General features: G+C 43.8%; 1 protein-coding gene across 1 annotated transcript in view; it reads left to right on the plus strand.

Moving 5' to 3' along the window:
- Window positions 1–1,942: 1,942 nt before the first annotated feature.
- The window catches only part of LOC101025385 (ADAMTS-like protein 3), a 261,955-nt gene continuing 242,386 nt past the window's right edge, over window positions 1,943–21,511 (plus strand). The window contains exons 1-2 of the mRNA XM_031668415.1: window positions 1,943–2,133; window positions 3,592–3,693. Of these exons, the coding sequence (XP_031524275.1) occupies window positions 3,625–3,693 (69 nt within the window). The 5' untranslated portion in view covers window positions 1,943–2,133; window positions 3,592–3,624. The remainder of the gene's footprint in view (window positions 2,134–3,591; window positions 3,694–21,511) is intronic.

The following is a 21,511-nucleotide window of genomic DNA, read 5'->3' on the forward strand; positions in this document are numbered from 1 at the left end:
GTTCTCTTCATTGCCATGTTTTCACATTTTTTGTCTTTTTTGTTGAGGATTTTGCTGCTTAAAGCACCCCCCAGGCACAGTGCTGAGGTGAAGTCTAGCGTTCCTAAGTGGAAGAAGGCTGGGATGAGCGTTGCAGAGAAAATATGTAAGTTAGATAAGCTTCATTCAGGCATGAGTTACAGCACTGTAGGCTGTGAGCTCAGTGCTCAGGAATCAACAATAGATGTTAAGTAAGGCGTCTTTAAACAGAAACATGCATAAAATAAGGTAATGTGTTGATTGATTGACAAAAATGTTGTGAGCTTGTAGGAACCCAACTCTGTATTTCCCCTAGGAACAATGGCTCTATATTCACAAATTCATTGTTCTGTGACTTTATAGACCACAACTACAGTGAATAAAGAGGATCGATTGTCCATAGATGAGTTAGTTCTAGTTTAGCCTAGCCCTCCCTACCCTTCACTGACTACTCTTCCCTCCCCTGTCTCCACACTGACCTGTCCTCTGCTCACTTGCCACAAGTTCAGTCATTTTACATAGAGTGGAGAGACAGCCTTGAAGATCCTCTTCTTGGTCAGAGGAAGTCACCAGAGTGAGTAAGGTAAGAATGGGTGAAGAAAGCAGGCAAGGCCAACTGCTCTTGGCAAAGCTCTAACAGTAACTGGAAGGCAGCAACCACAGAGAAGGCAGGAGAGCAACTTTAGGGGTGAACAGTCCAGGCTCTAGAGAGAGGCGGATAGGGGTTCCAGTCCTGGCTTCTCCACTCATGGTGGGCAAGTTATCCTCCCAGCCTCAGATTTATCCTAGGTGAAATGCGACAATGCTCGAACTACTGCCGCTGTGAAGATCAGATAGACACAAAGAGCTTGGTACTCGACAGACACCCAAGGAAATGATGACTGTGGTAGGACTTAGGTGCGGGCATAATGCAGGCTTTAAGATGAATCTCCTGGCCCTTGGCTTATCCTGCTGAGACTAGGACAAGGACAGGGACAACTATTTCCTCTTACTTCTCTTCACCTCCAGAAGTACACAGGCAACTCACCCCAGTCTCTGGTCCGCGACACTCTCTTCCCAACCCCAAATCCCAGGCCTGGACACTGCATGATCCTGGCACCTGCGGAGCTCTCAGTTCCCCAAGCCTGGCTCAGACAAGGGGGCGCCAGGTACTCAGTTAAGAGCTGCTCCTGAAGATCCTCGTGGTCCCTGACTGCCAAAGGTCCTAGGCTCCTGGGCGGTGAGCGCTCCACAGTCCATGGTCCCTTGTGTGGGGTCTGTGCTGTGCGGAGGAGGCGCAGGCCAGGAGAGGGCCACTGATCTCCGACTTTGGTCCTGCCTGGCCAGGAGTGCCTAAGGCTCTTAGGCACGAGCCAGCGGTTCCGGGCAAACCTCCGTGTGGCTGCTGGGCCTGACTTTGCAGAGCTGGCGCCCGGGTCTGGGCGGGGTGGGTGGAGGCTATGGGAGGTGGGGCCGGGGGTGGGCTTTGAGGGGAGCGACTGCATCCCTACCCCGGCTCCGGCTGAGGCGGGGCGGCCAGGCTGGCTCGCGGCGCAGCGGCCGCCTTTCCCCTGCGCGCCTGCCGGCGGCGGCGGTGGCGGCCTCGGCAATCCCGGCTCTTGGCACAACGCCTGGCGGCCGGCCCAGGGCGAGGAGTGGCTTCCAGGAAGCGGGCGGAGGAGCGTTCCAGCCGAGTCTCGCCGTCGCCGCGGCCCCGCGCGCTCCGAGCGGCCCGGGCCCGGCCCCACATTGGGTCTCTTCGCGCCCCCGGCGCCTCCGGCTCAGGCCGAGGGCGCGGTGCCGGCGCGCAGGCGGACGGGCGCCTGGGCGCGCCGTGCACTTGCCGGGCGGTGCAGGTGGTGGCGCGCGCCCTTCGCCTCTGGGCCGGGTCCAGCGCCGCGCTCTGCGCGCCCGGAGGGGGCGGGAGAGGCGGGGCAGCCCCGGTCCCAGCCCCATTTAACTTCGCGGCGGCGGCGGCGACTGCGGCGCCGCGGGCTGGAGGCCGGCGTCGGGGAAGGTCCTGGTACCGGATTCCGCACGAGGTGTTGACTGGCGGCATCTGCCAGCTTCTCCCCAGCGCGCGCCGAGCCCTAGCGGCCCCGGGGCTGCACGTTCCAGATACTTCTGCGGCGCAAGGTGGGTGTACCGAGCTCCGCGCAGGGCGGCCCCGCAGCGGTCGGGGGAAGGCACTCCCTAGGGGGAGTAAGACTTGGAGCAGTGGCCTCTCTAAGCAAGTTGGGGGACCCCAAGCAGAGTCAGGGCGTGCCACGCGGGCCCCAGGGGGCCTCAGGACCGGGATGCTCCTCACGGCTGGGCACCTCGGGTCGGGCGGGCTCCATGGCGTCCCGGAAGGTTCAGGGAGAGTCTTTCGGGGGCACTTCGCGGGCTGAGGGTCGTTCTTGATTATGGGGGAGCTCCACAGGGTTGGAGTTTTTCAGGATTGGGAGTTAGTAAGCAGAAACCTCGCGCGTCCGAAGGTCCGTCCGACTGGCAACTGGGGAGCGAGCGCCCAGAACGCCGGGGGTTGAGGCGATGCGCGATCGTGGAAAGTGGGCGTGGGGGTGACCAGGACGCGGCGGAGGCGCTGGAGGAGCGACTTTGAGGCAGCGGGTAGTCGGAGGAGTGTGCGCTAGGAAGGCTGGTGCGAGCGGGCGAGGGGGGCGCAAAGTCCCAGGGCCTTGCGCTGGCCGCCTCCCTTCAGCCGGGAGTCGCCGCCTCAGGTCGGAAACAGCAGCACATTTGCGGATCGCATTAGGCCAGGCCCTTAATGCTTTCTCCAGATGGAGAGAAGCCACCGACCCGCCCCCGGACACCAGCTCCGCCAAGGCGCCCGCGAGGCGAAGCGAGTGGAGTGTGACCTCGGCTTTTCCAGTCTCGACTCATGCTGATTTCCCTGTAAATTGACAGGAAAAGTAAGGGAAAGAGTCCCTGCTTCCCTCCTGATTTCAGCTGACCTCTGCTGGCTCGCCCTAACCTACTTTTAGGAGATTGTGTTAGGCTGGCTTGGGGGCTATGTCCTCCAAACCTCCCTGAACTTAGCTGTCAGGCGTCTCTGTGGTTGTGGGTGCGGGACCTTGAGGGCGCACGTGTCATCTAGCGAGGAAAGCCTTGAACTATCAGAGTCTGCGTTTCATTCCTAAAATGTCACTATCTTGCTGTGTGACCTTAGGCAGGTCCTTTCCCTCTCGGGGCGGCTTTGTTGTTTTAGTCTCATTTTTGCCACAAGCAGCAGAAGCTGGCCTAAACCTTGGCTCTGTGCTGGCTTCCTGAGTCAAATGCCAATAGCCACACCCTGCTGCTGACAGATGGGCTGGGAGGTGGTTGGGGCAGGATTATCTCAGCTTCTGAAGAGCTGGAGGTATGAGTTGCCCACTGGAGACAGGTACAGCCCTCGCCTGACTTTGATGTGGACCTTCTAAAGGGAGCCCAGTTAATCCTGCACCCTGCAGTAGGCAGCCCCAACCTGGGCCAACACAAACCTTTCCAAAACAGTATCTGGGCTTCAGGGTCCTTCTGTCTAATGGGTCTCTTAAGTCATGGTTACTGCCATGGGGGCCAGAGCTGGTTGGTAATGAACTCTTTCCTCTTTTGTAGGCTACAACTGAGACCCAGAGGAGACCAGACCCCATGGCTTCCTGGACGAGCCCCTGGTGGCTGCTGATAGGGATGGTCTTCATGAACTCTACCCTGCAGGAGGTAAGGTCATAGAGAGGGGAAGGGAAATGGTGGACATCCCTCTGTTTACTCAGAAGGATTATTGTAGACCACCTGAGATGTGGCATGATTAGTGTTAATCCTACACCAGAGAACTAAACTTTCTTTCCTGTCTCCAACCAATGGTATTTCTGGTTGGCTTAGCTGTAAGGATTATCTAGATCCCTTGGGTCCTCTCTGAATCCTGAGTAGGGCCTTAATAGCACTGTGGATACCGTACACCAGTGATGACCTGGGGCTGTGATGGACCCTGTCATTTCAGACTAGAATGGCTGTCTGCATGTGCCCAGTAGAGGCTGGATTGCTGGAGACCAGGAAACAATTAATGGGCAGAGCCAGGTTCTGGCCCTAGCTAAGCTGCTAAATAAATATTCTGAGTTTAAATCTATCATCACATATCCCACTGTTTTATCCCACAGTCCTCTCTTTAGACTTCTGCTGTCTTTTCCAACCAACTTGAGAGGACCCGGCTCATGAATTGCATCCTTATTTGCCTATAGGACACTCTCAAACAAAGGAGCGAGGCTAGCATTGCCTAAGAGACATAGGGAGTAATGGGGACAGTGGCAAAGTGCAGAACACATGCTCCATCTATTAAGAGCAGCCTCTACTCAATTCCATCTGATCATTGCTAAGTGGAGACACAAGCCCAGGATTGCCAGATCTTATTTTTCAAGCCAGCTGGATCACCTAGATTTCTCACAAAATTTCCCAGTTTTTAAAGCATTGAAAGGCACATAAATGTGTTTGCACCCTGGATTCAGCCAAGCAGTTTGCAGCCCCAGATCTAAAGGTAGGGCACATCTTAGTATTGTGTCCCAAGGGCTGCTGCTAGCTCCATACAGTGTCTTATGAATTAGAACAAGGCAATCCCTCCCTGCAGACATAACTTCTCAAATACATGGCTTGGTGGCCTGTGTATCCTCAGGGTCTAGGAAGGGACTTGTCATTAAGGGTTTAAATGTCTGTTAAATAAACATGCATCCATGAATGAAGATACATACCCTGGGATAAATTAATCAGACTTCTCTGCCTCTTGTTTCACTTTCTTGGACTTAGTGCCTCTAAGGTCTCTTTCGACTCCAATGCCCTGTGAATTCTGTGATGCACAAAGAACTGGTCAGCAAGGTACATCTTCTCCCCATTATCCCATTTTATTAATGCTATCCTATAATCATATTAATAGAGATCTTTTGTTAGAACAAAAATTAAGTCTTTTCAGGATGATGTTAGGGTTCCCTGGCCAGCGAGATGACTGTTGAGGTAAAAAGGTGGAGACTTACGTTTCTGTCTCATCAGCAGATCTGAAACAGGCTTTGAGAGCTTCAGAGATTTGTTCCTGGTCAAATGGGGCTGAGGCTTCAAGGCACAGTGTTTCATTTTGCCTTCTTTCACCTTATAAAATTTAAATATGCTTTGAGGCAGTCTGTTGACCTTTGGCCAAGGGCAGTGTTTGCCCAGCTTGAATCACTCACTGACCTCTTTTGGATTTTTCCATATCTTTGTGCCTGTGGCAGTGCTGTTTCCATGTATCAAGACAGTGTGCATAGAAGGTCATAAAAGGAGATTTCAGACCAGCGATCTTCATCATTCACGCCACCCACTGTTCGGATCCCAGCTCTACCGCTTCATTGCTGTTGTCACGCAACAGTAGTGAAGCGGTATAATGAACTAGTGTAATATTAGTATAGACCTCAGAATTATTTGGAAGAGTTAATCCATTGTGAAGTGGAAAAAACTGGAAAATCAAACCAAACAGTGTCTGGCACGTAGTAAGTGTACAATAAATGTCAGCATTCTACTGTTGCTGCTGCTTGTCAGCATTAGAAGCTTGAAGCAAGCGCAGTGCCTGTATTTTCTGGTGTAGAGCCTGTAGGGGGCACTCAAGAGGTATCAGCTGTGGAGGGCCTGATCTTCCGGGAGTGCGGGTGGGCGTGGCCAGGTCTGCCTCACCACAGACCCTGAGAGAAGGTTCTAATGAAGGGTGATTGGTCAGCCCTGGGTCCCTGTCCATGGGTTGGACGCTCTGTTTTTTTCGTAGAGTCAGCCTGAGTTTGACTTAAAGCCGCCCCTCTGAAGTATCTTGTGATTTTGGTGTTTAGGTGGGGCTTAAGGTGGTCCCTAGCATCTACGCTTGCTTAGCATGTGCTGCCACCAGGTGGTTGTTAGAAAACTACTAGATGCATGAGGCTGAGCTGTGAGGAGCAAAGGATGCGCCAACTAATTAATGACAAATAGAGTTTCTTTTCTTTTTTTTTGTTTTATTTTTTTGAGACATGGTTTCACGCTGTTGATCAGGCTAGAATGCAGTAGCATGATCTCGGCTCACTGCAACCTCTGCCTCCTGGGTTCAAGCAATTCTCATGCCTCAGCCTCTGAGTAGCTGGGACTACAGGCGCCCACTACCATATCCAGCTAATTTTTGTATTATTAGTAGAGATGAGGTTTTGCCATGTTGGTCAGGCTGGTCTCAAACTCCTGACCTCAAGTGATCCGCCCACCTCAGCCTCCCAAAGTGCTGGGATTACAGATGTGAGCCACTGCGCCCGGCCACAAATATATTTTCTTTATTGAATCAGCAAAAATGTAAACTCTTATATTCACTGCCCACAAATAAGTGTGATAGATTGTAGAGCAAGGTATGAGGCTGGCAGTTCCTTGTTTTTGTAACTCGTTCTTGACCATTCCTGGAGGAGATCACTGTTCCCCTCATCCAGGCAGCTGGAGCGGCCTCCCTTCTTCCTGTCTCACAGGCCCTGGAAGCTTCCTGTTGCTCCAGGCTTCTCCTTACGGACCTGATTTTCCCAGAGAAGACAGCAGCTGCTGTTCCTACTCTCTCTTCCAGCCTGGAGTATTTGAAAGCTTTTCAAACTTTATCCAGCCTGGAGTATTTGAGAGCTTTCCAAACCTTATCCTGAACACCTTGAAGATGAGTCCTGTGTTGACTGTGCCCTGAATTACAACTTGCCCCCTCCCTTTTTTTTTCTCTTGCCCAGGAGAAGAATAAACAACCTTATCTGTTCACTAATTTAATTGTCATAGGACGGCTTCCTAGCTCTCTGGCCAAGTGCCTTTAGAAACTGTTTTAACATTGGTCATGTGGCTTGCGATTATCTCTTTAAACAACCATGTCAAGATGGCTTCATGTATATCTGAATGGCCTTCCACCATGTTTTCCCCTGGGGAGGTGCTGTACTGTTTAGATTCTCTGGCAAATTCTGTCCTCTCCCATTTCCTGTGACTCTGGATGGAATAGCCTTTTCAGAAGAATGACTCGATCTTTGACCGTCTGCACTGCCAAGTTCATAGATATCTACTGGAACAGATCCCTCGAGGTCGCAGTTTTGAAAGACAGGAGACATTTGGATAAAGTCCTGGAAGGTCTTACAAGTCTGTGGTGACCTCCTCTGGAGGGAGGATTTTGAAAATTTCAAAACACAACTTGTAAAATAAGCAATATCTGAGTTGGCTCTGATCCTGTCCCCTGGGTCTTGTTGGTGCATAAGTATAAGACAGAATTATTTAACTGGTTTTTTTTTTTTTTCTGATCCTGAGGCTGGAGGCTAGTGTAGAAGGCGGATCTTGCAGAGGGCTTTGAGGTAGGGTGGGAATGGAAGGCCAGGTGGCCTCGGGTAGATGTCCTTTGAACTCCTGTTGCCTTCATCATAATGTTTGGTGGAGCTGCCAGGCTGAGAGTGTGGATGTCCTTGGGATGTGTGGCAGGTTGCCTAATGCCCCCCAGACATGTCCATGTCCTAATCCCTAGAACTCATAAATGTTCCCTTATATGGCAAAAAGGACTTGGCAGATGTGATTAAGAATATTGAATTGGGGAGACTATCCTGTATTACGCAATCACAACAGTCCTTATAAGAGAGCCACAGGAGGGTAAGAGGCAGAGGAAGTAGAAGATACTACCATGGAAGCCAGAGGCTGGGAGAATGTTGCCAGGAGCTAATGCATGCCAGCAACCTCTAGAAGTTGGAAGAGATAAGGAATGGATTTTCTGCTCAAGTCTTCAGATGTAGCTGGCTATAGTGACACCTTGATTTTAGTCTTGTAAAAACGCATTTCAGATTTCTGACCTTTAGAACTGTAAAAGAATAAACTTATGTTGTTTTAAGACCTAAAATTGTGGTAATTTGTTACAGCATCAAGAGGAAACTAATACAGGATGTCAAGGGTGGCCTTTGAATCTTGCCCTGCTTGCTGCTGCCAACACAGGCATCCCTTCTCCACCTCCAGTAACCCAGGTGCAATCATAGGTGCTGAGAGAGGCTGACAAAGTCACAGAATTGACATGAGGACAAAAAAAGTGCCATTTGAGTGTTGGTGGCTTAGCCCAGGCCTCTTATTCACCTTCTACAACAATCTCACACTCCATAGCAATTTCACCATCCCAATTCCCCCAATTGACCCTGCTATTGCTATCACCCTTGATCATGTCAATCACGGGCAGTGAGGATGGAATCCTAAGGAAGACAGTCCTGGGTCAGGGTTCAGGGAACTTCCTCTGTGGGTAAATCAACTCAGGGTAGCCCTGACTCTGACATGGCACATAATTCCTTTTAGATCAGCTTAGATTTGGCTGGGTTTGGCCCCTCGAGAAGTCATAACCTTGTGTCTGAGTGTTGCTCCATGTTGGGTGATCTGGGAGAGTTGGGGCCTCTGACAGACACAGATTTATTGAGAAGTCTCATTTCAGTAAGGTATAAATATGGAGCCAATCACTGGTCCAGTCATGCCTTGTGAAATCGCCTTTTCCCATCCCTTAATGGAATCTTAGGAAGATTCAATTTTGATTATTAAAAGTTCAGTTCATTTAAAGTTTTGATTCTCAACTTGATTTAAATCTCGTCTCCCTTTCCTGTAGTCTGGGCTTGACACATGGCTTCAGGTACCCAAAGTTGCACAGGGCTCTTTTCCCCCTACCATGGAATGGTAAGGGGGTGGTGGGGACTGGTTCTGAGATGCTTCTTCCTTTTATTTCTTCTGGATCCAGCTTTCCAAGGGTAGGAAACAAGGAGAGGGGAAGAGAACAAGGGCAATCAGCTCTTTACTTAACTGAATGCCTCTCTCTGGTAGTTGTCACTGCCACTCCAGCTCTCTCTCAACCCTCTGCCCTCTGGGTAGCAGATGTGAGTTCTTTGGAGGCCTCCACAGGACACTTCCTGCAGCAGGCAGTCCATCTTCAGCTTGCCAATTGCTACCGGGGTCTTCTCACCTAGCAGGCAGCCTTATTGGATGAAGTGTTGGCTGGAGAGCTCAAACCTAGCTCCCTTTGGTGTAGTCTAGCTGACCCATAGGAAATACTGCATCTTACTGTGCCAGACAGTGGGAAGATGGAATGCTTCAATGCTGCCGCCTCTCTCTGTCCTGCCAACTCCCTTCAGTTCTCCTTTCCTTGCTCTGATAGACCTAGGGAGAGATCAGCAGGCCCACGGTCTAAGCAGATGTCCATCTGCGGAGTGGATGGACATTCTCTTCTTGCAGCCGCCCCCAGTGTCTATGAGTGTTTCTCGTTTTCTTCATTTTCATTTCCAATGGCTGTGTTCCACTGTACTTATGGATATGCCATAATGGCATAAGTGGCATTATGTGTTATTTAAACCCATTATTTCTTTATTGAACATTTGGGTTGCTTCCTGGATGGTTTGTTCACTCGTGTTTACCATCAGACACCTGAAATGAACGTCTTATGCTCACATCTTTGCTCACTTGTTTGAGTATTTCTTTAGAATAATCCTTTCTTATTGCATTGTGCTTTGCTACACACTTGATACACATTGTGGCCTTCCTCCTTTCTCCCTGTTTCAGTTCTGCATAGAGCTTTTCCAGCACTCCAGGTTTAATGTCATAAATGTACTTCCCATGACCTTGTCCCCCGAGTAATTTTGGATCAGTGCTCCAGTCTGTGTTGACACTGGTGATGGAGTCTGAGCAGGAAGATATTGGGTCATCCTGGATGCAGACTGAATTTCATTACAACGTTGCCCCAAAGCCTGAAAATCTGCAAGACAGAGTCATTGGCTAGATCCAGTGAGAATCCTGTGGGAGAATGAATGGGAGCTCTCTCCTTGTGTGTTGCCTGCGATCCCTGCACTCCTTTTTCACCTTCTACCTCTGACCTTTCCATCTTACTCTCTTTCTTTGGCTCCTCTCTAGCTTTTAAAAAATGCTTTTCAATTCCAGAGCTCTGCCTTTGCCCTCCCCTCTCTCCCTCCACATGCTCTCCCAGGCAGCCTCCATCTCTCCAGGGGCTCCTGCCTGGGGGTTATCACGTGGAGACCCAGGTCTCATGACGATGCAGTCTCTCAAATGTAAATTTTTGAGGTTTTCTTCAAATAGCGTTATATATACCTTGGTAAGTGGGATTGAGAGAGAGAGGGAGGAATCAAAATTCTTTCAGGTTCCAAGCAAATGTTAGGGACAGATGAAGGTGGAAATTCACCCTGATCTTGGGAAATAATTGGTTACATTTGAAGGAGTAGTTTGGGGGACTACATGGAGTCTCACCTTTGGGGGAAGGTGAGGCACTGAATAAACGAAGTATATACTACTCTTTGAGAGAGAAACAGGGTCATTAGAGAGGTCTTCCTTAGCAGAGTGTATTCAGTATATTCATACCGTAAAAAGAAAGCAGCCAGGAGAAAGGGAGAGATTGAAGATAGAAGAGGAAAAAACCAATTACATGTAATTGTTTCATAACAGAAAAAATGTAGGCAGTGTTCCTCCATTGCATTACTAATGGATCTTAAAGCACCAAAACTAACATCTTATGGAAACCACATTTCAGGGTTTATGATTGTGATTGCTTTCAGTTTATTTTTACAAAGATGCTAATTTCCATAAATAGCATGGAAGCATAAAGCAGTTTCCTCTCCAAGTATTTCATGCAATTACTTTCTGGAATTTGTCAGCACTGAACAGCTCCGGCCAACGTATGCTATAAATTATTGTGGTCAAATACTCAGAAATGCTTTTATTCTCCAAGCCTTCATTTACAAATAAAACGACATTTTATTTTGAAAATAATTTAAAAACAAAGGGTAACTATTTTACTAATAAAATAATATTTACAGTTTTAAGGGGCTTTAAATTCTCTTTACTCTTTTGAAATTACCTTTGTGATTTTTTAATTTAAAAACAGCACATATTCATTATAAAAATATAGAAAACACAGGAAGGGACAATGATGAAAATAAGCATCACCTTTAATTCTACGAATTGTTAGGATTTTGTTGTATAGATTTCCGATATTCTTCTTAGAATATTAACAAATATGTATATTTTAAACAGTGGCTATACTCTATTTTGATAACTATTTAAAAAATTTAACATTATAAGGAATATTTTTTACATATCATTAAATATTTTCCCATAGTAATATTAAATGTATTCCTGCTGTTACATCATTTGGATGTGTCATGCTTTATTAACTAGTTCTTCACACTGAGCGTCAAAATGTATTCAAATAAGTATTTGTTAAGACATAATTTTTGGGTCAAGAAGTTTGTGAAATTTTAAGACCTTTAATATATACTACAAATTGTCTTTTAGAAAATTCCATTAATGTCTATGCTTACCTTGCAATAGTTGGCACTATAAGATTAAGGAAATTTCATTAGTTAGAGGTTATTAAAAATACTTGGGGCCATTTGTATTACTGCTTTTTTGTATATTGTCTCCTTAAGGCATTAGAAATGGAATAGCAGGACTGGGCACAATGGCCACACCTGTAGTCCCAGCACTTTAGGAGGCTGAGGTGGAAGGATTGCTTGACCCCAGGAGTTCAAGGCCAGTCTGCACAGTATAGGGAGACCCCCATCCCTACCACAGATAAAGATAAATTATCTGGGCGTGGTGGTGTGTGTGCCTGTGGTACCAGCTACTTGAAAGGCTGAAGCAAGAGGATCACTTGAATTTGGGAGGTTGAGGCTGCAGTGAGCTCTGATTGTGCTATTGCACTCCAGCCTGGGTGACAGAGCAAGACTCTGTCTCAAAAAAAAAAAAAAAGAAATAGAAAAATAAATTTTCGTCTTCATATGTATGCCCATTTCTCCATGAGAATCTTATTAATTTGTAAGTACTCCTTATATACAAAGAGTATTAATTTTTTATCTTATGTTGCAAATAATTTTCCCATTTTGTCATTAACATTTTATTTTTGTTTATGTTTTGGATATACTGCCATTAAAAATTTTTAAGTAGTCTACTCTAGGAGTCTCTTAATTTTTTAACTCTCTACTTTTGTCATGCTTAGAAGTAACTTCATGTTGGGAGAAAATATATGGATATCTATATTATCACCTAGTCTTATATTTCATTTTAAATATTTAAATATTTATTTTAGAATATATTAGTCAGTTAATCTTTCAGTCTTTTCCTGTGCTGATTCATACTTTTAAAGTTATTGTACCTTTGTAATGTGTTGGTATCCACTAAGGCAAGACCTCCCTTCATTATTATAGTTTTGACTAGTCCAGGTCTTTAAATTTTTGGTCACATTCCAAGAACAAAAAGTTCTGTTGTTTTAAATGGCATATGGCATAATGGAGGAGTAACAAAAGTTCCTTCTCTCAAAACTTTGAAAAACGAACAGCAACAAAAAGAACAGTTTATCTCTAATGAAGCAAGGAAATGGTGCCAGCTTCCAAACACAAATTATGAAGGTTTTTTTTTTTTTTTTTTTTTTTTTGAGTACTGTGGTCTGGATGTGGGGGAAAGAAGATCCTGAAGATTGGCATGTGTTTCCTTGGATTCTGAGCAGGACAGAGATTTCTGTAAGGATGTCCTATGTAATAAACTTTTGTAAGAACAGTGAAATTGGTGGCCCTGAGTGGGACTTGAAAGAAGCAGGTATTGTCCCCAAAAAGGCCCAGTTTGACACCAAAAATGACAAGGTACATAGAATTGACAGGGAACCCTTATTGACCAAAAATTTTATTGTCCATGTGTACAACACAGCCTCCTACAGAGGGAGATTGGTGGAGGTGAAATGGGATGAAGAGGTCAGTGGGGTGGAAGAGCAACCCTTTCCATAACAAAGAGCCTATAGGTTAGGGTCTCTCTTGAGATCCCTGATGACTTGAATGCTGAAAATGAAGAGACGATGGGACTCCAAAGAAAAGAAAATAACATATTTAGTGATAGGATTAACCAAACACCAACGCATAATGGAAGTTAGGGACTACTCTATTCATTCTCTGTCTCATACACCATGTCCTCTTTATGCTGTTCTTCAGCAAACAGCTGACACCACTAGAAACAACAAAAATAAGTGCCATGGAATAAGCAATTGGGAACATGCTAGACAAAACATGCACCCAACAAGATGAAATATAAAAAACAAAAATATACAAATGATGATAGAAAAATGATGACAAAGGAGACCCAACATATGCATAGTTAATATTTTTGAAAAAGAGAACAGAAAATATTCAACAATCCAAGGAAAACTTTTCTCACTCTTTTTCTTCAGGTCTTTGTAAATATTGATTCTGTTTTTTTGGCATTGAGTATTACTGAAGAAAAGTCCGTGGTCAATTTGATATTTTCTCTGTTTTTTTCTCACTTTGTCTGACACTATACCTACATGATTTCTTCCTTATTCTGAAGTGTCATATCAGGACATGATATAAACAATTTTTATACAATTTTTTTTTATCTGTGTGTGCGTATGTTTGTGTTTCAGGAACTTTAAAGATGGGGTCATCAAATATGTAATGTTTTCATTTTTATTTTTGCTATTCTTTTCCTAAGCTCACTTTTTCTGTTGTCTTGAAATGTTTCCTTTAAACTCATATTTCTACCTGAGCTTTTAAGAAGGGAGACCGAGTTGTTCATAATGTGTTTTTGACTTTTTTTGAGTAATTTATTTAGTAATACATGTTCTTTGACTACATTTTCGTTCTGTTTCTTGCTATTTTTAAAAATTTGTGTGCATCGATCCTGTGAACATTCTGTTCTGATGGGTGTTCTCTTCTTAATGGGGCTCTGCTCTATGTGTTTCCCATCCTCCTTGGACCAAGAGACTAACCAGAGCATATTTTCTTTCTTGGTAATGATAGAGATACAGAAAACCCAAATGCACATGAGTCTTTTAAGCTTCTGCTTATGTTATTTCTGCTAACATCCCACTGACCAAAGCAACTCACACAGCTGAAGCCATAGTCAGGGAACAGGGAAGCATTCTTACCTACTACGAGGCCAGAGGGCAGAGCAAATTATACAGCCTTGTCTGAAGTTATTAGGGCAGGGGAGTGTGCTCCTCCCATGGAGATTTTCTATATCTGTGTGTGTTGGAGGAATGAGTTGTTTTTTTTTTTTTTTTTTGATGGAATAGCACTCTGTGGCCCAGGCTGGAGTGCAGTGGCACGATCTTGGCTCACTGCACCTCCGCCTCCTGGGTTCAAACGATTCTCCTGCTTTAGCCACGCCAGTAGCTGGGATTACAGGTGTGCACTACCACGCACAGCTAATTTTTGTATTTTTAGTAGAGACAGGGTTTCACCATATTGGCCAGGCTGGTCTTGAACTCCTCGCCTTGTGATCCGCCCGCCTTGGCCTCCCAAAGTGCTGATACTACAGGTGTGAGCCACTGCACCTGGCCAGGAGTGAGTATTTTTGAAAAATAATCTAATCTACTGTTGTGGCAGGCTTTTCTTTAAGGCAGCCTAGTTCCAGGGAGCATGCTTTAATCACTACACTCTCACAACCCTCATAAATGAAATTATGACTTTGGGAGGAGTTGACACAAATCAGGTCTCCATGATCTGCCACAGCCTTACTTCATGAAATAGATGTTTATATAACATAGGGGCTGAGCATGGTGGCTCACGCTTGTAATCCCAGCACTTTGGGAGGCCAAGGCAGGCAGATCACCTGAGGTTAGGAGTTTGAGACCAGCCTGGCCAACATGGTGAAATCCCGTCTCTACTAAAAATACAAAAATTAGCCAAGCTTGGTGGTGCAGGCCTGTAGTCCCAGTTACTCGGGAGGCTGAGGCAGGAGAATTATTTGAACCTGGGAGGTGGAGGTTGCAGAGAGCTGAGATCACACCACTGCACTCCAGCCTGGGTGACAGTGCGATATTCTGTCTCCAAAAAAAAAAAAAAAGAAAAAAAAAAAGAAAAAGAAAGATGTTCATAATTTATAGGAAGAGGCTTTGATTCTTTATTTACTATCTCACTCATAATCCTAACTCTAACTCTAGACTGAAGTCTATAGCAGTAGAAGTCCAGAAAATAATTCCTCTTAATCCCCTAGGTCAGTGGTATTATTTAAATTTTTTGACTGTGACTCACGGGAAGAAATGCATTTTATATTATGACCACACACACACACACACACACACACACACACGCACACACGTATGTTTTTCATATTACTGAAACAAAAGTTTCAGGAAACAATACTTATCCTATTTGTTTTTCTTTTCCATTCTATTTCATTTCATTCTATTCCAGTTGATTCTGTGAAAAAATGGCTAAGACCTAATCAATTCATTTTATAACCCACTAATGGAATGTATTCACAGTGTGAAGAAATACTGCTCTGGTTAATAGACCCCATTCTCTGTCTACCTGTGTGTGTATTGAGGTTGGTGTCTGGTAACTGAGACACTCAGCATAACTGCCTGATTCTGGTCAACTGATGTCTATATTAACTTTGCTCCCCTGGGATGGTGTCTCCTGGGCTAAACCAACTATTGCCAATGGTGTGCAGATAAAACTGTAATTTACAGCATGCTTAGTTATCAGCGTTCTTCAGAGCTATCTAGATGTTCATATTCTTTCACTCCTTTGACCTAGTAACATGAGGAATTATATTAATAGGTTTCTGAATATTGAATCATCCTTGTGTTCCTGGCATTAACTGTACTTGGCCATGGTATATTGTTTTTTTAATATTCAGCTGGATTTGGTTTGCAAATATTTTATTGAAAATTACTACATCTGTATTCATAAGAGATGTTGGTTTGTACTATATTTTTCAGGTTTTTATATCAAGATTTTTACTAACCTCATAAAATGCATTGGGTACTTTTCATAATTTTTCCTTTTCTGGGTCTGTTTAAATTGCACAGAAATAACCTGTTCCTTGAAGGTTGGAAAGAACTTGCCAATAAAATAAAGAGGACACAGAAGTTTTTGGGGGCAGTACTACTTTGACATCCTCTTTACTTTTTATACAATTGTTGGAGTGTTTGGGATTTCTCCAGATTCTTTAATCCGTTTTAATCAATATAAAATACAAAAAGATAATTTGTATTTTCCTGGAAACCTTCTGGACAGCAAAGGCAAATATTTTATACTTTTTCAAAAAATTTTCAAGTTATTTTGCAATGACATTCTGATTTATTCTCTCTTCAGAGAATGTGGGTTTTATTTCGTTTCATTTTTTGAAATGTAGTAAGGTGCTCAATTTTATGTGTGTCCCAAAGATATTTGATAGTTGGACATTTTGTGAATTTTCACAGCTATTTGACAATAAATTATATTCTCTGCATTGAAGAATATTGTTCTGATGTCCCCGACTCTTCTTTACTAGTTATCTCCCTCCGCTTTTCCACTCCCACACTAATTCCCATTTAGTTCTAGTGGGGAGCAATCTAATTCTTTTGTTTTCTTGTCTCCTATTGATCTGTGTCCTCAGGAGCTCTGTCAACAAATGCTTGCCTAGCTGTTTTCGTATGCAAAGATACTTCTCTCCTTAGGAGGAATAATGGGCCTAGCTGTTGGGTAAGATTAAATTCTGCTTTCCCATTTGCTGATTTTGCCTCTGGGTGGCTTTTTAGTTTTTACAATATTATCAATAAAGGGATATTTAACACCTTTGTGCAACAAGCATTTCTCTTTATTACTAAGTTGTACCATTAGTAGCCTGGGAGAGTGTCTTGCCGACCTATGCTCACTCGCATTTGAGATCACTAATAAAATGTTAACTGCATAGAAGCCTGGGCATTTTAAACCCTGTCACCCTTAAATCCAAATAGAAGTGGCCACCCTGGGAATCAGAGTGGAGAATTCTGAGGGTTGGTATGGCTCATTTAGGAGTACATTTTAAGATATATTATAAAATGGATACTCTGTGAGTCTATAGTTTGTGAAAAGAGTGACCGATATATGTTAGAATGCAAAAATAAGGTGTCAATGATGCAGGGGTGTAAATCATAAGCAAAGCTTGCTGGTACTCCAGGGGGTCTGGAAGATAGAACTCAAAGTGTGTTTGGAAGGGAGAAAGCACTATTGGCATCTTTTGCTAAGGTGAAGGCAGGGCCTGTGAAGAGGCTCTTCCTGCCTGGTTTGGGTATTCTCTGTGAAGCTGAGGGATAACTGCCCATTTGCTGGGTGTGCAGATTGTAGATCATAGTGGAAAGAAGCCAGCCTGAATGTGAGGGACATGCCTGCCCTTCTGGAGGAAAGTTGCCCATTTGTTGGCAGTCATTTGTAGTCATTATTCCTTCCAGTTGAAAGAGAAGAGAAAAGAGGTGTGGGATGGGCAGATGAAACAAGTCCAACGCCCTTTACTGTTCAACCCAAATTCCTTTCAGAGCAAACACTTCACATGTAGAATGCAGAGCTTCCTTTCCATGGAACAGGGATAAGTGGGACATTTGCAATGAATGCTGTCTTCTGCCATGACTCTCCAAGGGAAACAGACCTTCCCAGAGCCCAGTCAGGCCTTTGCTGAGGGCCTGAGCAGCGGCCATACTTCTCAGGACAGGCTTTGTGGGCTTGCATCTTGGAGGTAGACCGGTTACTTTGAACTGACCTTGGAACTCTCCTTCCCGTCCCTGGGAGGTCCAGCATGTGGCAAGCATCATTGTTCACAGCTCCAGAGGCGGAGCACTTATGCTGCACGCTCTGTAAACACTTTCTGGGATGCATTAGCAGCTTCCATTGTCAGAGCCAGGAAAGCATTTTGGTGCATGGAGCAGAGAAGGAATGCGTGGAGTGGCAGGCAGCCATGCTGTGGCGGGCTCTGTTCAGGCCCTGTTTGTGAGAGGGCTGTTTACCTAGGTGGTGCCTTCTATGCACCTGGCTGATGATTGCTGATGTCTGGTGAGTCCTTAGCAGTGCACTTAGCAACCAGACACTTTAAAAGATAACAAAGCTTTTGGGGAGAGGGAGAGAAAACCCACCTACACCATGGAATAAACTGGCCACTGTTTATTATGGTGTTAATTGATAAAACGAATAGACAGGCACACATACGTATTTGTACGACACAGAGCAACACAGATAATGTACTGATTGCTATCCTCAGTTTTTCCCAGTGGAGCATTGGTGAGTCCCTAGAGTGTGACAGGCCAAGGTAATGTCTCAGTCTTTGTTGGCATCATTGCTGGTTTTTTTTCTATGTTGTCTGCTGACCCTCTCTGGTGCTGATGCCCTTCCCAGGACACAGAGTGCATTGAGTAAGCCTTGGCTCCCAACATGCTTCATTCGCCAGCCCTGGGGTAGTGTCCTAGATGTTAACAGTTTTTTTCCACTCTAGGAATAACCAAGGGAAGCTTGTCCTTCAAAAGACACATGGCACGCAGGACATAGGCATCTTTTTTAAGCTGTCATGTGGAAGTACTCACTGACCTCAGAGCTCTGTTTTGTAACATAGGATTAGCACGTAATTCTGAGATGCAATTAATGAATCCATTGACTAACAATCCCTGATAAGGTCAAGAAAGAAAGCTATCTTAAGGGAAACTAATATGAGACTAGGGTTGGCAGGCAGTAGAAGTGCAAGTGGAGTCCTCATCTGTATTCAGCATTTAGAATTCATGGCTTCTTCCCTGCTTTCTGTTTGTAAGGTTGTTGTATACCGAGGACTTTTAGCTTCTTTTTTTTTTGAGACGGAGTCTCGCGCTGTCGCCCAGGCTGGAGTGCAGTGGCCAGATCTCAGCTCACTGCAAGCTCCACCTCCCGGGTTTGCGCCATTCTCCTGCCTCAGCCTCCCGAGTAGCTGGGACTACAGGCGCCCGCCACCTCGCCCGGCTATTTTTTTGTATTTTTTAGTAGAGACGGGCTTTCACTGTGTTAGCCAGGATGGTCTCGATCTCCTGACCTTGTGATCCGCCCGTCTCGGCCTCCCAAAGTGCTGGGATTACAGGCTTGAGCCACCGCGCCCGGCCCTTTTAGCTTCTTTAATATGGAATGTGTGGTTTGTAAATATTTTCTCCCAGTATGTAGCTTGATTCTTTTATCCTCTTACAGGTTTTCATTTTTATTTTTATTATTTTTTTGCAGAGGAAAAGTTATAGATTTTGGTGAAGTTCTATTTATCAAAAATTTTCACTTATAGATCATGGTTTTTGGTGTCATGGCTAAGAATGCTTTGCCTCCCTTAAGTCCTGAAGATTTTCTTCTATGTTTTCTTCTAAATATTTTATAGTTTGACATTTTATATTTAAGTTAATGATCCATTTTGAATTACTTTGTTCATACAGTGTGAGGTTAAGGTCACAACTTACATTATATGGTGTGAGGTTAAGGTCAAGACTCACTTTTGCCTATGATGTCCAGTTGCACCATCGCCATTTCTTGACAAGACATTCATCCTCCATTACATTACTTTTGCTCCTTTGTCAAAAATTAGTTGAGGGTATTTGTGTGGGTCTGTTTTCAGATTCTTCATTTTGTTCCATTGATCTATTGTTCCTATTTGTCCTACAGTGTCACACTATCTTGATTACTGTAGCTTTATAGTAAGTCTTAAAGTAGAGTGATTCCTCTTACTTTATTATTCTTTATCAAAATTATTTTAACTATTCTAGTTTCTTTGCATTTCCATATCAGTTTTGCTTGTCTATACATACATACACACACACACACACACACACACACACACAGAAAAATTTTGCTGGAATTTTGATAGGAATTGTGTTAAACCTATAAGTCAGTTTTGGGGGAAGGATAAACATTTTTACTGTGTTGAGTCTTCCCAATCCATGAATATCGTCTATCTCTTCATTATGTAGCTGTTTTTTGACTTCTATCATAAGTGTTTTGTAAAATTCTGAACAATCCTTGTTGGTTCTATAATTACATATTCTATATATTTTTTGGAGTGATGGTAAATGGTGTTGGGTTTTTCATTTCATTACCCATCCATTGGTTGCTAATACACAGAAATACAATTGATTTTTGTGTATTGATCTTGTATCTTGCAACCTTTCTGAAATCATATACTAGTTGTAGGAAGGGTTCTTTTTCAGATTTCTGGGATTCTCCACATAGACAAAGGGATATAAGACCTAAAATTAACAACCAGTACTATGTGCTGCCTTGATATCTGGTGAAACTAGGAAGTCCTTGAATGGCTTAATGTTAAGTTTCTCTCCCTAATCCATTCCCATGGATAAGGTCCATGGAAGAATTTTTAAATCATGAATAGGTGTTATAATTATGTGAAATGCTCTTTTCTGCATCAGTTTGTATGATCACGTGATTTATCTTTTTTTTTTAAACACTGTTGATTTGATGTATTACATTGATTTTCAGGTATTGAACCAGCCTTGCATCCCTGAAATAAACTCCACTTGGTCATGGCATATCATTCTTTTTATATATGTTGCTGAATTCTATTTACTAATATTTTGTTGAGAATTTTTGCATCTAAATTCATGAGAGATATTCACCTGCTGTTTTCTTTTTTTTTTTGTCCTGTCATTGTCTGGTTTTAGTACTATCTTCACAAAATGAGTTGGAGAGTGTTTTCTCTTCTGTTTTCTGAAGAGGTTGGTGTTCTTTACATATTTGGTATAATTCTCCAGTGAAATTTGGATATTTCATTTTTGACAGATTTTAAACTGTGAACTCAAGTTTCTTAATAGTTATAGTATTATTCAGGTTATCTATTTTATATTGAGTGAATTTTGGTATCTTTTGTTTTTCAAGGAATGTGTCTATTTCAAATCGTTGAATTTTTCTATGTAGAATTGTTTCTTGCATTTCCTTGTTATCCTTTTAATGGTTGCAGGATCTGTAGTGATATCTATTTCATTCCTGATACTTGAAGTTTGCATTTTCTCTCTTTTATTCTTTGTAGTATTGCTTACTTTTTTCTTTGTCAGCTTCTTGTTTTGTTCATCTTTAAAAAGAATTAGGTTTTTGTTTTATATATTTATTCTAGTGTTTTTCTATTTTCTATTTCAGTGATTTTTGCTCTTTATTATTTTCTTCCTTCTGGTCCCTTTTTTTCCTTCTGTTTTCCATTTTATTGGGGATGGGATTAGATTATTGATTTGAGATCTTTTCTTTTTTTTCTAATGCAAGCATTTAGTGCTATAACGTTCTCTCTAACTGATTTTGCCATAACACAAAATTTGATATGTTTTACTTTCATTTTCATTCTTATTAAACAATATTTTTAAGCTTTCGTTTGTGCTATGTGCTCAATGTTTGTGTCCATCCACCTCCAAATTCATATGTTAAAATCCTACCCTCTGGCCGGGCACGGTGGCTCACACCTGTAATCTTAGCACTTTGGGAGGTGGAGGCAGGTGGATCACGAGGTCAGGAGATCGAGACCATCCTGGCTAACACGGTGAAACCCCGTCTCTACTAAAAATACAAAAAATTAACCGGGCGTGGTGGCGGGCGCCTGTAGTCCCAGCTACTTGGGAGGCTGAGGCAGGAGAATGGCGTGAACCCGGGAGGCGGAGCTTGCAGTGCGCTGAGATTGCGCCGCTGCACTCTAGCCTGGGCGACACAGCAAGACTCTGTTTCAACAACAACAACATCCTACCCTCCAAGGTTATGGTATTAGGAAGTGGGGCCTTTGGGAGGTGATCAACTCA

Source organism: Papio anubis, chromosome 7, assembly GCF_008728515.1.
Source record: "Papio anubis isolate 15944 chromosome 7, Panubis1.0, whole genome shotgun sequence".
In the NCBI taxonomy this organism is placed as follows: Eukaryota; Metazoa; Chordata; class Mammalia; order Primates; family Cercopithecidae; genus Papio; species Papio anubis.